This window comes from Danio rerio, chromosome 4, assembly GCF_052040795.2.
Source record: "Danio rerio strain M-AB ecotype USA chromosome 4, GRCz13ab, whole genome shotgun sequence".
NCBI classification, from domain to species: Eukaryota; Metazoa; Chordata; class Actinopteri; order Cypriniformes; family Danionidae; genus Danio; species Danio rerio.
This window is the reverse complement of record NC_141024.2, coordinates 51050779-51063669: the sequence shown is the minus strand read 5'-3', so window position 1 is coordinate 51063669 and position 12891 is coordinate 51050779. Positions and strand designations below refer to the sequence as shown.

Genomic DNA, 12891 nt, shown 5'->3' with positions numbered 1-12891 from the left:
GAACTTCTCCCTTGCGCTTGGGTCTCCATATTTCCTGACAATGAAAGATCATCATCTTCAGCTGAACCTCGCAAAAACGGAAATGCATGTAGTTTCTGCCAACCCGACTCTACACCATAACTTTTCAATCCAGATGGATGGGGCAACCATTACTGCATCCAAAATGGTGAAAAGCCTTGGAGTAACGATTGATGACCAACTAAACTTCTCTGATCACATTTCTAGAACTGCTCGATTGTGCAGATTCGCACTCTATAACATCAGAAAGATCCGAACCTTCTTATCTGAACATGCAGCTCAACTCCTTGTTCAAGCTCTTGTTCTCTCCAAACTGGATTACTGCAACTCTCTACTAGCTGGGCTTCCAGCTAACTCTATCAAGCCTCTTCAACTGCTCCAGAACGCAGCAGCACGAGTGGTCTTCAATGAACCTAAACGAGCACATGTCACTCCGCTACTCATCCGTTTGCACTGGCTGCCAGTTGCTGCTTGCATCAAATTCAAAGCTCTGATGTTTGCCTACAAAGTGACTTCTGGCTTTGCTCCTTCTTATCTGCTCTCACTTCTGCAGATCTATGTGCCCTTCACAAACTTGCGTTCTGTGAATGAACGTCGCCTCGTGGTTCCATCCCAAAGAGGGAAGAAATCACTTTCCTTGTCCTCATCTGTAAGTGGCTTTGGATAAAAGCGTCTGCTAAATGACTAAATGTAAATGTAGTCATCAGATATGCAGCAGTGTGAATCTGTCTAATCTGTGTATTTGATGTCTAGTCTAGTTCTGGACTATAGTAAGATGTTTATTAGATTTTTAGGTTTATAAGCTTAAATTTAGCTTTTTTTTGGTCTGGCTATCATTGTTCAGACATCTATTAAAAATTGCAGAATAATCCACTCTGGTCTGTTGAATTATTAGAAAATAATACACGCTAAATGTGTAATGGCGACTTTACGTGCATCACAGGAGTGAACAATTTTTGAGTAATTTAATGAACTACAGTCAATTATTCCTCACTTGACAAATACTTCTTAATTCTTAACATCTTTAATTACGTCAAAAATAACAGTTACAAATGAAATGTGTTGCAGAAGCAGGATATTTTCCAGTAAACATTTTGTGTGTTATATTTACAATTAAAATATGAATCTAAATGAGTTTTTCCTACCTGGAAGATCCACTGGAGATTGTCTGAATAAGAAACTAAATCTGCCACTAGGTGTCTGTAAATGAGTCAAAGTCATTGAGTCATTCACAAAACTGATTTATTCAGAAACAATTATCTTTACTGAATTGTTGGTTCACAATAATATGCCTGAAACAATCCATGTGTGATCAATAATGTGAAACACAATATACCTTCTGGCAGATGATGGTGTTTTCTCTCTGAGGTCTGGAGAAGGACCACCTTTTGAGCAGTCACTCTTCAGAGACACAGAGCTGGACACACGTGATCCTGATCTCACACTGAACACACAAACACACCAGTGGAATAAACTGCAGGAGATACTTCAGTCTCCTTTAAAGGTGTATTAAAACTGAGAGAAAACAAAATCACTGGAAAAAAAAAAAAAAAAACATTTCACACCCGGCACAAAACTAGCACAAAGTAACTCTTAGCTCAAGGTCAGGCTGATCAGGTCTGTTAAACAGATTAGACTTACAGTGCGTACAGAAAGTATTCAGACCCACTCTTTGTTCTATTGCAGCCATTTGCTAAAATCATTTAAGTTCATTGTTTCCTCATTAATGTCCACACAGCAGCCCATACTGACAGAATAACACTGAACTGTAGACGTTTTTGAAGATTTATTAATAAAGAAAAGCTGAAATATCACATGGTTCAGACTCTTTGCTGTGAGCTCAGCTGCTGTCCATTTCTTCTGATCCTCCTTGAGATGGTTCTTCACCGTCAGTTGAGTCCAGCTGTGTTTGATTACACTGATTGGACTTGATTAAAGCCACACACCTGTATATATAAGAGCTTACAGCTCACAATGCATCTCAGAGCCAATGAGAATCATGAGGTCAGAGGAACTGCCTGAAGAGCTCAGAGACTGAATTGTGGCAAGGCACAGATCTGGCCAAGGGTACAGAAACATTTCTGCTGCAATAAAGGTTTCTAAGAGCACAGTGGCCCCACAATCCTTTAATAGAAGATGTGTGGGACGACCAAACATTTTCTAGAACTGGCGAAACTGAGCTGTCAATAGATCTGTCAAATGCTCTGATCCACTGATTTACAACAAAATAAATGTAAAGGTATTGAAGCTTCATGAAGCAGCGCTCCAAAATCAGCCATCAGCTCTGTTTACTGGAGTACTCTTGTGGATTAGCGGTGTGTTACTCGTTCATGTACATTCAGAGCATGTTTCGCTGGTTTGTGTTTTAATCTTCTGTGTTTATTGTTAGCTGTCTGGATATTGGATTACTCTTTGTGGATTACTCTTGATTATGATTGATTGCTTCTGTTTTGTCCCCTTGCCTGTCTAAAAGATACTCTGAATAAGAAACTAAAACCATCACTAGGTGTCTGTAAATGTCTTAATTCACCAAAAGTCATTGAGTCATTTGATTCATCCAAACAACTGATTCATTTACTAATGACTCTATTTTCTGGATTGTTGGTTCACAATAACATGTTCAATACAGTCCATGTGTGACCAATAATGTAAAACACTAAATACCTTTTGACTGATGATGGTGTTTTCTCTCTGAAGTTTGGAGGACGACCATCTTTTGAGTGGTCACTCTTCAGAGACACAGAGCTGGACACACGTGATCCTGATCTCACACTGAACACACAAACACACCAGAGGAATAAACTGCAGGACAAACTTCAGTCTCATTTACAAGAGATTATCAGACAAATATGAGTTTGTTCAGTTTAATTCAGCACAGACTAATAGTTGACTGAAGATCTGTCTGTTGCCATGTTGAAATAATGGTGTAAAAACAAAGTCAATACCTGTGTTTCTCTGAGAGAGAGTCCTTTACTCGCTCCTCTGCCATACTGCAGCTAAAACACCAATGCAGACATTAGCAGAGCTTTCAGGAAACAATCATACATACATACATACATACATATATATATATATATATATATATATATATATATATATATATATATATATATATATATATATATATATATATAGTCCTTAACATGAATGTAGTTGGTTTAACCCTGATCTGACATCTCAGCTGTTTCACATTTGATTTAAGGTAAATGCATGTTATATAGAGTTTATCAAGAGAAGTTCAGGTTCAGCCAATTGTTGATTTAGTGAGTATTAAAATGTCTCTCTACTAAAGAGGCTATTCGGTTAATGAGTTACTCTGACGGTCAAAGGTTAAATGCAGTGTTGTTTAAGGATCGTCAGCTTGTTGTTTTTCAGCAGCTTTTCTTCCTGTTCAACTGAAGGTCGTGGTTCTGAATGTTTAGAGTTATATTTAATGCTGAATTATTGGACACTATTGAGTCAGTCTGATATAGAAGAGAACAAACACTTTAAAGGGATTAAAAATAAAGCTTTTAGACAGTGTTTAAATGAGCGTGTTTGACTCAGTGTTTAATCTGTGTTTGAGGATTTGATCTTCAGGATCAGACATTTAAATCACACTCACACATATAAACCCTTCATCATCTCCACAAACCAGCGTAATGTAGAAGTGTTAAACTCACATGCAGAAGTACAGACGCTCTTGTGCAGCAGGAACACATTCTGAGCTCTTTGACTCCTTCACTTCAATAAAACACACCTATGTGATCTACAGGTATATCCTGAAATATTATTGGCTCCACAGAGTGACACTGACATGAATATTCATGAGATTCTTCAGACTGTATGTGTGTTCTGAAGTCAACACACAAACCACTGGAGCTGAAGATACCTGTGCAGTTTCTCTGAGCACGAGTGTGTTAAAGGAAGTATTTAAGAATTTAGAGAAGGTATTTAAGATGAAATCTGAGAGGTTTCTGAAGAATAGTTTGAAAAATGTTAAACCTATAAATAAGATTACAGATTTCTATATAAATGAGTACACCTCATACAGATCTCTCTGTTATTTTATTATTATTATTATTATTACTATTTTCTATAGGATGCATTAATATTCAATGAGTGTGTTTATACAATAGATTACTCAGTACCAAAGGCAAAACTGGAACTAACTGAACAAAATAACTGAAGATCACAGTGAAGAAAAACAGCTCACACAAATGAATAATGTTGAAACAGAGGAAAAATCAAGAAAACCATTAAACAGTATTACATTCAGTTAAAATGTTGTAGTTTGTCATTTACTTATTCTTTGCAACACATAATTTGAATGTACATGTATTATCTGTCTATTTCTGAAGGTGTTTTCAAACTCTTATTTTAATAGTCTATACTCACTATCAGGCACGTGCACACATAGGGCTCAACCTGTGCAGTGCACATGCCCTTTTTAGTCTTGGATAGAAAGTGCCCTTCCAAAATGATCAAAAGTGCCCCCGTGACGCGACACACCCTCCGTCCCGCCCTTCAGTAGGCGCGCAACAACACCGCTCTTGAGTACGCACGCTCAACCCCACCCCCCACCCCCGCTGTACAGTACGCGCGCAACAACAACAACCCCCTCTACCTCACAAAAGCCACAAAATGATGGTGGATGAGGATGACTCAAGAAAAACACAATTTTATTCAACAAAAAGTTGAATGTTTAAAATTGAACATTAAATTAAAAGTTTAAAGTATGTATAAATACATAAGTAAATGCAAAACACAACAACAAATATGCCACCTAACCCAGCAACAATAACTTAACTGCTTCAATTTTTGGTAGTTTTTTTTGCAGAAATATCACGCTATTTGCCTTTTCTGGCAAAATACGACACCTTTCCTGACTTATTGCATGGCCTGCACAGGAAAAAACCCCTCTCAGAAGGTGTAGATGAGGCCTGCACACAAAGGTATGTGTTTGAAAGAGCAGACAATATGGGAAGACTGTCCCTCTTTCCCCACCACTAAGCTACAGGGTCTTGTCCTGATGAGATTGAAGGTAGACCTTGGTAGATTGTAATCTCATTATGGGCCTGTTCAGCTACGGTGACGGGATCACTTCTTGATGTTGCCTTAAGTAATTCTCAGTCCTCATTCTCAAACAGCTCTTCCAGGGCTGACTTCTTGGCACATATCTTGTGATATGGAGACTGGCAAAAAGAGACAAACTTAACTTGTTTCAAAATGTATTTATTTTATATATAAATATATATATATATATATATATATATATATATATATATATATATATATATATATATATATATATATATATAAGCATTTCAATACTACTTACATGTTCCTCTGTATTCAGTGACTCATCCTCCTGATTGTCATCCAATCTATCTTCAGATTCTTCCTCAAAGTTGTGCTCCATTAGAAGCTGGAGAAATGATGTCGCACATAATAACAGCAATACTTTGTTGTAGAAACTGTAACATAGCATAGATGACAAACTAATTAATGTTTTATAGTTAAATTATTTGATATGCCTTTCTTTTTTATAAGCATAAGCACTTAATGAAAATGAAAAATAACTGATATCGTTTCTCCAGATCTTCCCAGACTTTCACTTTCAAACTGATGAACATAGTCTCCTCTTCAGCCAATTTAAAATGCTCCTCCAGCTTAGCCAGTATGGGAAGATTTTGGCCACATGTGGGAGACTTCTCACTGGATACACAGAGGGTTAAGGTGTACAAAAGCTTCATGTTTTTAATAAAATCCTCTGCTTTCTGAAAGTCATCATTTGTGAGTCTTTCCAGTCTGAGGCACAAAATAAAATATTAAGATAAGAATAATTTATTTGTTTATTTGGCAGGGACGTGTACATTTATTAGCATTTCTGCCAATGCACCAGAATTAGCCCGAAGGCTATTTTTACTGTTATCACTATTTTACTAAAAACTACTTTTACTGTTCATTGTTTCATAACCATGAACTGATCTTTTTTTTTCTATCACTTGTCTTTCTCCATTGTCTTCCTGAGTCGTTGGTCAAGTGATGCTGCCTGGATGGTACTGCTCTAAAAATCTTTCCACCATCAAGAATAGGGAGTTCCAGCGTGTTTTGAAATCCAGAATCATGTTATGTTGTGGCAGATCAGAATCATGTTATGTTGTGGCAGATCTGAAACACGAATACAAAATTTTAATTACAATCTACTGAGGAAGAAGAATATGTTTAAAACAAACATTACTTTCTGAGAATTACTTAATGAGAAAGTACTACTTACTGAGAAGTTGTTGCTTTTCCCGCAATACATTCTTTGCCATGGAGGACCTTCTCAGCCACACTACAACAGCTCGAAGTCTGGAACACCACTTTGTAATAGCACTGATGCTGTAAACCTTCTGTGCGGCCAGGTTTAGGGTGTAAGCAAAGCACCCCACTATTAAAAGCTTAAGATTCTTCAGTGCAACATCCATATTGCTCGCATTTTCTACTGTGGCAGCTACAACTTTAGTGGGTAACGCTTTCTTTTACAACCCGCAAAGTACCGCGTAAGTACAGTGAAATTACAGTGTACTTTTCTGTACGTACTGTCTAAGTATAATGAACGTATGTGTAGGTATAAGGGAACAAACCGTAATGCTTGGGTAAAAAGGGGGTAACAACCAGATGTTCATCACGAAAATTACCACGTAAATACAGTGAAATAACGGTGTACTTTTCTGTACGTATAGTGTAAGTATAAATAACATTTACGTAGGTATAAGGGAACAAACTGTAATGCTTGGGTAATAAGGGGGTAACAACCAGATATTCAGCATGAAAAGTACCGCGTAAGTACAGTGAAATAACGTTGTACTTATCTTTAAATTGCAAAAGAACAAACCATAATGTTTGCGTAATAGGGGAGTAACAGCAAGATATTTATCATGCAAAGAAGTATATTACGTTTACGATGCACTTTTCTTCAAGTATTGTATACATATAAAGAATTATGCAAGGATGGTGACAACCTATTGCTATCTGCAAATGTACTGTACATGCAACTGCATGAGTACATTAGTACTCTTATTCAGTGCTTGGGTTTTATATGGGGTGTTTAATGAATAAAAGGTTTACAACCTGTGAAATTATGAACCCTTATTGTATACTGTATGTATTTTAAATCTGCAATTCAATATAAAATATATTTCCATACACTACTTACCTTATGTTTACTCGTCGATCTCACCAAAGCCATCAATGTCTCCATAACTCACTATCAACAAATAACTTTGCATGACATAGGTCTACCGTCAGGGTTCAAAGCAGATTAAAACAGGCTCGCATCTTTACTGCTGTTGCACAGGGGGGCTAACTGTTGCATTTCAGTGAACGTATAGCTGATGCTTTATAGAAAAATGTAGTATTTTGGTCTTCAATCAATAAAAATTGCTGCTGTAGTTTACTCTGTTCTTAGTGTTCAAGTATACAATAGTGTGTTGAAGTTCAGCTTCTTCCCTCTTTGTTCCCTGTAGTTAAAGGGTAAATACAGTATTTGTTCCCTCCTTGTTTCCTGTACTTACAGGGTAAATACCACATTTGAGGGTTGTAAATTAAAGTGAAGCATTGTTCCTCCCTTGTTACCTGTACTTACAGGGTAAATACCACATTTGAGGGTTGTAAATTAAAGTGAAGCATTGTTCCTCCCTTGTTACCTGTACTTACAGGGTAAATACCACATTTGAGGGTTGTAAATTAAAGTGAAGCATTGTTCCTCCCTTGTTACCTGTACTTACAGGGTAAATACCACATTTGAGGGTTGTAAATTAAAGTGAAGCTTTGTTCCTCCCTTGTTACCTGTAGTTAAAGGGTAAATACCACATTTGAGGGTTGTAACTTAAAGTGAAGCATTGTTCCTCCCTTGTTACCTGTACTTACAGGGTAAATACCACATTTGAGGGTTGTAAATTAAAGTGAAGCTTTGTTCCTCTCTAGTTACCTGTAGTTAAAGGGTAAATACAACATTTGTTCCCCCCCTTGTTCCCTTTAGTTTACAATGTAAAATTTTGAAGGCAGTAAAATAAACATACAAACACACAATATATTTCTTCTTTACTTTGTAATCTTTATTTTAATAAATAAGCATTTTAAAACACTCCATATTAATCAAACATTGTCTTGTCTATCATTGCCTATACTCATTCATTTTCTCTTCGGCTTTGTCCTTTTGTTAATCTGGGGTCGCCACAGTGGAATAAACCACCATCTTATCCAGCATATGTTTTACGCAGTGGATGCCCTTCCAGCTGCAACCCATCTCTGGGAAACATCCATACACACCCACTCACACGCATTCACTACAGACAATTTAGTCTACCCAATTCACCTGTACCGCATGTCTTTAGACTGTGAGGGAAACCGGAGCACCCGGAGGAAACCCACGAGAACGCAGGGAGAACTCCATGCAGAAACCTTCTTGATGTGAGGAAACAGCACTACCTACTGTGCCACCGTGTTGCCACCCAGCTGCAACCCATCACTGGGAAACATCCATACATACTCATTCACACACATACACTACGGACAATTTTACCTTACCCAATGTCACCACATATTTTTGGACTTGTGGGAGCACCCGGAGGAAACCCACGCTAACATGGGGAGAACATGCAAACTCCACACAGAAATGCCAACTGACCCAGCCGAGGCTCGAACCAGCGACCTTCTTGCTGTGAGGCGATTGTGCTACCCACTGCGCCTGCCTATACTCAAACAGCAAAATAACACATTATTTCCTTCCCCCTTTTTTTCTGGCATCTCTTGCTTGGCTTCCTCTTCTGCTCTTCTCAGCTTCCACTGAGGACTCTGATGGTGAGTGGCTGATGAAATCCCATGGGTCTTGCTGCTCTGCATTTATATAAAATATATGAACAGACAGAAAGGCTTTTAGTAAGCTATAGACATGTTTATTTTCCTGTTTAATGTGTGTGTAGTGGTTGTCCAACAATTTCACACACTAAACATTTACAGATACCATACAGACACTATACATTACTATCAAACAAAAGTACTATGATCAGATCATATGGGAGATTGTGATCATTTATAGTGATAATAATTAAAGCGCAGAGGGGAAAAGGCTTAAATAGTAGGCTACTGTGCTAAAGTCCTAGGCAAACGTTAATAGTAATTGGGGGGGGGGGGGGGGGGGGGGGGTATTGATATATCAAACTGGCATGCTACAGAATATATCAATTTACATTTCCAAACATTAATTTTGTCATTAACTTTGCTGTAATTAACGTATAAAGGGAGAAAATCGTCTGCACAGTCAGTATGACAACAGCCACAGAGATCTGACCTGCTCATCATCCAGTCTTTCTGGAATGACATGAAGAAACTAAATCCAGAGGAACTTTGGCAACATTTCTAAGATGTGCAAAGTAAACGACAGTAAACATTGGTAAATATTCGCTGCTGGCCGTTTAGATTCGGCCATGAACTAACGTTAATGTTACGCTAAAAACAAATGAAACAAAATAAATATAATCTGGTTAATGCACAATTTCTAATCGTAACAATAGCCTTATTTACTGACAACGATTTACTCACATGTGTTACATGGTGACAAGACGGAGCAATTCCAAACGTCCCAACAGTCTGAGCAAAACCTCGTGGCGTGCTGCTGCAGTTTGATTCGGATCTTTAGAGGCTTCTTGATTCACAACTCGTTTGAATCAACAAATCAGTAGGCGCGTACCTGAAGTGATACAATATCGCGAGATGGATTCAAATGCACATGGAGCTGTCTGTTGTTCTCGCGATGTTTTGATGTCACACTGATCGGTTTGTTGAAGACGAATCGATTCAACTCTCCGTCCTCCATTCCCAGATTTTCCTGTTCACGGCAGTACAAGGACGGCAGCGCGAGGTAAATAAAACAAGTATTTTTATGACGTTATGTACATAGAAGTGTTTGTTTAGGTTTTTGTTTATATCTGATGTTTGTACCTATTTTTAACAATTACACCCTTTTCACAACACTGTTATGACGCGTTTAACGATCATCAGGATCTAAAATCCTTGAGTTTTTTATATGATTTTTTTATAAAATAACATTTATTTGTGTTTACGTATGCATTATATAATATGATTACATGTGCGAGGTGTTTCAAACAGTGTCTATGGTCATGAGTAAATTAGAAGTTATTCTCTCTTCTTGCTGGCGTTATCAGTTTCACACTATTTTTTTATTTTTCTAATTGTCGAGACAACACCATCGTAAAGTTTTCATTTTATTTGAGCAAAGAAGATTGTAAAAAAAATGTGTTGTACTTTCCCATTCACTGTGCTGAAATGTAAAAAGGGTCCATAACAGTACATCAACCATATTATGTTATCTTTCACTTTATTTAGGACTAATGATGGGTTAAGACATGTACTTTAATCAAAAACTAACCTTAGGGGTAGTTAACCCAAACGTTACATTTACTTACCATTTAATGAGTGACACAGAATTTAAATATGTACACTGAACTGCAAATAATCTTTACTTCAAAGTCTATACTGCCTGCACATATATTTAAGCCTTTTCCCCTCTGCGCTTTAATTATTATCACTATAAATGATCACAATCTCCCATATGATCTGATCATAGTACTTTTGTTTGATAGTAATGTATAGTGTCTGTATGGTATCTGTAAATGTTTAGTGTGTGAAATTGTTGGACAACCACTACACACACATTAAACAGGAAAATAAACATGTCTATAGCTTACTAAAAGCCTTTCTGTCTGTTCATATATTTTATATAAATGCAGAGCAGCAAGACCCATGGGATTTCATCAGCCACTCACCATCAGAGTCCTCAGTGGAAGCTGAGAAGAGCAGAAGAGGAAGCCAAGCAAGAGATGCCAGAAAAAAAGGGGGAAGGAAATAATGTGTTATTTTGCTGTTTGAGTATAGGCAGGCGCAGTGGGTAGCACAATCGCCTCACAGCAAGAAGGTCGCTGGTTCGAGCCTCGGCTGGGTCAGTTGGCATTTCTGTGTGGAGTTTGCATGTTCTCCCCATGTTAGCGTGGGTTTCCTCCGGGTGCTCCCACAAGTCCAAAAATATGTGGTGACATTGGGTAAGGTAAAATTGTCCGTAGTGTATGTGTGTGAATGAGTATGTATGGATGTTTCCCAGTGATGGGTTGCAGCTGGGTGGCAACACGGTGGCACAGTAGGTAGTGCTGTTTCCTCACATCAAGAAGGTTTCTGCATGGAGTTCTCCCTGCGTTCGCGTGGGTTTCCTCCGGGTGCTCCGGTTTCCCTCACAGTCTAAAGACATGCGGTACAGGTGAATTGGGTAGACTAAATTGTCCGTAGTGAATGCGTGTGAGTGGGTGTGTATGGATGTTTCCCAGAGATGGGTTGCAGCTGGAAGGGCATCCACTGCGTAAAACATATGCTGGATAAGATGGTGGTTTATTCCACTGTGGCGACCCCAGATTAACAAAAGGACAAAGCCGAAGAGAAAATGAATGAGTATAGGCAATGATAGACAAGACAATGTTTGATTAATATGAAGTCTTTTAAAATGCTTATTTATTAAAATAAAGGTTACAAAGTAAAGAAGAAATATATTGTGTGTTTGTATATTTATTTCACTGCCTTGAAGATTTTACATTGTAAACTAAAGGGAACAAGGGGGGAACAAATGTTGTATTTACCCTTTAACTACAGGTAACAAGAGAGAAACAAAGCTTCACTTTAATTTACAACCCTCAAATGTGGTATTTACCCTGTAAGTACAGGTAACAAGGAGGTAACAAGAGAGGAACAAAGCTTCACTTTAATGTACAACCCTCAAATGTGGTATTTACCCTGTAAGTACAGGTAACAAGGAGGTAACAAGAGAGGAACAAAGCTTCACTTTAATTTACAACCCTCAAATGTGGTATTTACCCTGTAAGTACAGGTAACAAGGAGGTAACAAGAGAGGAACAAAGCTTCACTTTAATTTACAACCCTCAAATGTGGTATTTACCCTGTAAGTACAGGTAACAAGGAGGTAACAAGGGAGGAACAAAGTTTCACTTTAATTTACAACCCTCAAATGTGGTATTTACCCTGTAAGTACAGGGAACAAGGAGGGAACAAATACTGTATTTACCCTTTAACTACAGGGAACAAAGAGGGAAGAAGCTGAACTTTAACATACTAGTGTATACTTGAACACTAAGAACAGAGTAAACTACAGCAGCAGTTTTTATTAATTAAAGACCAAATTACTAGATTTTTCTATAAAGCATCAGCTATACATTTACTGAAATGCAACAGTTAGCCCCCCTGTGCAACAGCAGTAAAGATGCGAGCCTGTTTTAATCTGCTTTGAACCCTGACGGTAGGCCTATGTCATGCAAAGTTATTTGTTGATAGTGAGTTATGGAGACATTGATGGCTTTGGTGAGATCGACGAGTAAACATAAGGTAAGTAGTGTATGGAAATATATTTTATATTAAATTGCAGATTTAAAATACATACAGTATACAATAAGGGTTCATAATTTCACAGGTTGTAAACCTTTTATTCATTAAACACCCCATATAAAACCCAAGCACTGAATAAGAGTACTAATGTACTCACGCAGGTGCATATACAGTACATTCGCAGATAGCAATAGGTTGTCACCATCCTTGCATAATTCTTTATATGTATACAATACTTGAAGAAATGTACATCGTAAACTTAATATACTTCTTTGCGTGATGGATATCTTATTGTTACTCCCCTTTTACGCAAACATTATGGTTTGTTCATTTGCAATTTAAAGAAAAGTACACCGTTATTTCACTGTACTTACGCGGTACCTTTTATGCTAAATATCTGGTTGTTACCCCCTTATTACCCGAGCATTACAGTTTGTTCCC

At 37.7% G+C, this 12891-nt stretch overlaps 1 protein-coding gene and 1 long non-coding RNA gene across 6 annotated transcripts in view; both read right to left on the bottom strand.

The window, feature by feature from the left end:
• Positions 1 to 3728, bottom strand: part of LOC108183675 (NACHT, LRR and PYD domains-containing protein 3) — a 65516-nt gene extending 61788 nt beyond the window's left edge. For 2 of the 5 annotated variants that reach the window (XM_088650124.1, XM_087248457.2), the window contains exons 1-5: positions 3681 to 3728; positions 2964 to 3014; positions 2683 to 2790; positions 1355 to 1462; positions 1164 to 1218 (exon numbers count right to left, since the gene is read on the bottom strand). In XM_088650124.1, coding sequence (XP_088506250.1) covers positions 1164 to 1218; positions 1355 to 1462; positions 2683 to 2790; positions 2964 to 3007 — 315 coding nt within the window. In that variant the 5' untranslated portion in view covers positions 3008 to 3014; positions 3681 to 3728. Of the gene's footprint in view, positions 1 to 1163; positions 1219 to 1354; positions 1463 to 2682; positions 2791 to 2963; positions 3061 to 3680 lie in introns of those variants that run through there. The other 3 variants (XM_088650127.1, XM_088650126.1, XM_088650125.1) reach the window with 2 other exon arrangements.
• A 935-nt stretch (positions 3729 to 4663) lies between these two features.
• Positions 4664 to 9670, bottom strand: LOC147844900 (uncharacterized). The gene is made up of 3 exons (XR_015483852.2): positions 6278 to 9670; positions 5339 to 6171; positions 4664 to 5192 (listed from the first exon to the last, which is right to left on the bottom strand). It is a non-coding gene; the product is annotated as an uncharacterized LOC147844900 (long non-coding RNA).
• Between the last annotated feature and the right edge of the window lie 3221 nt (positions 9671 to 12891).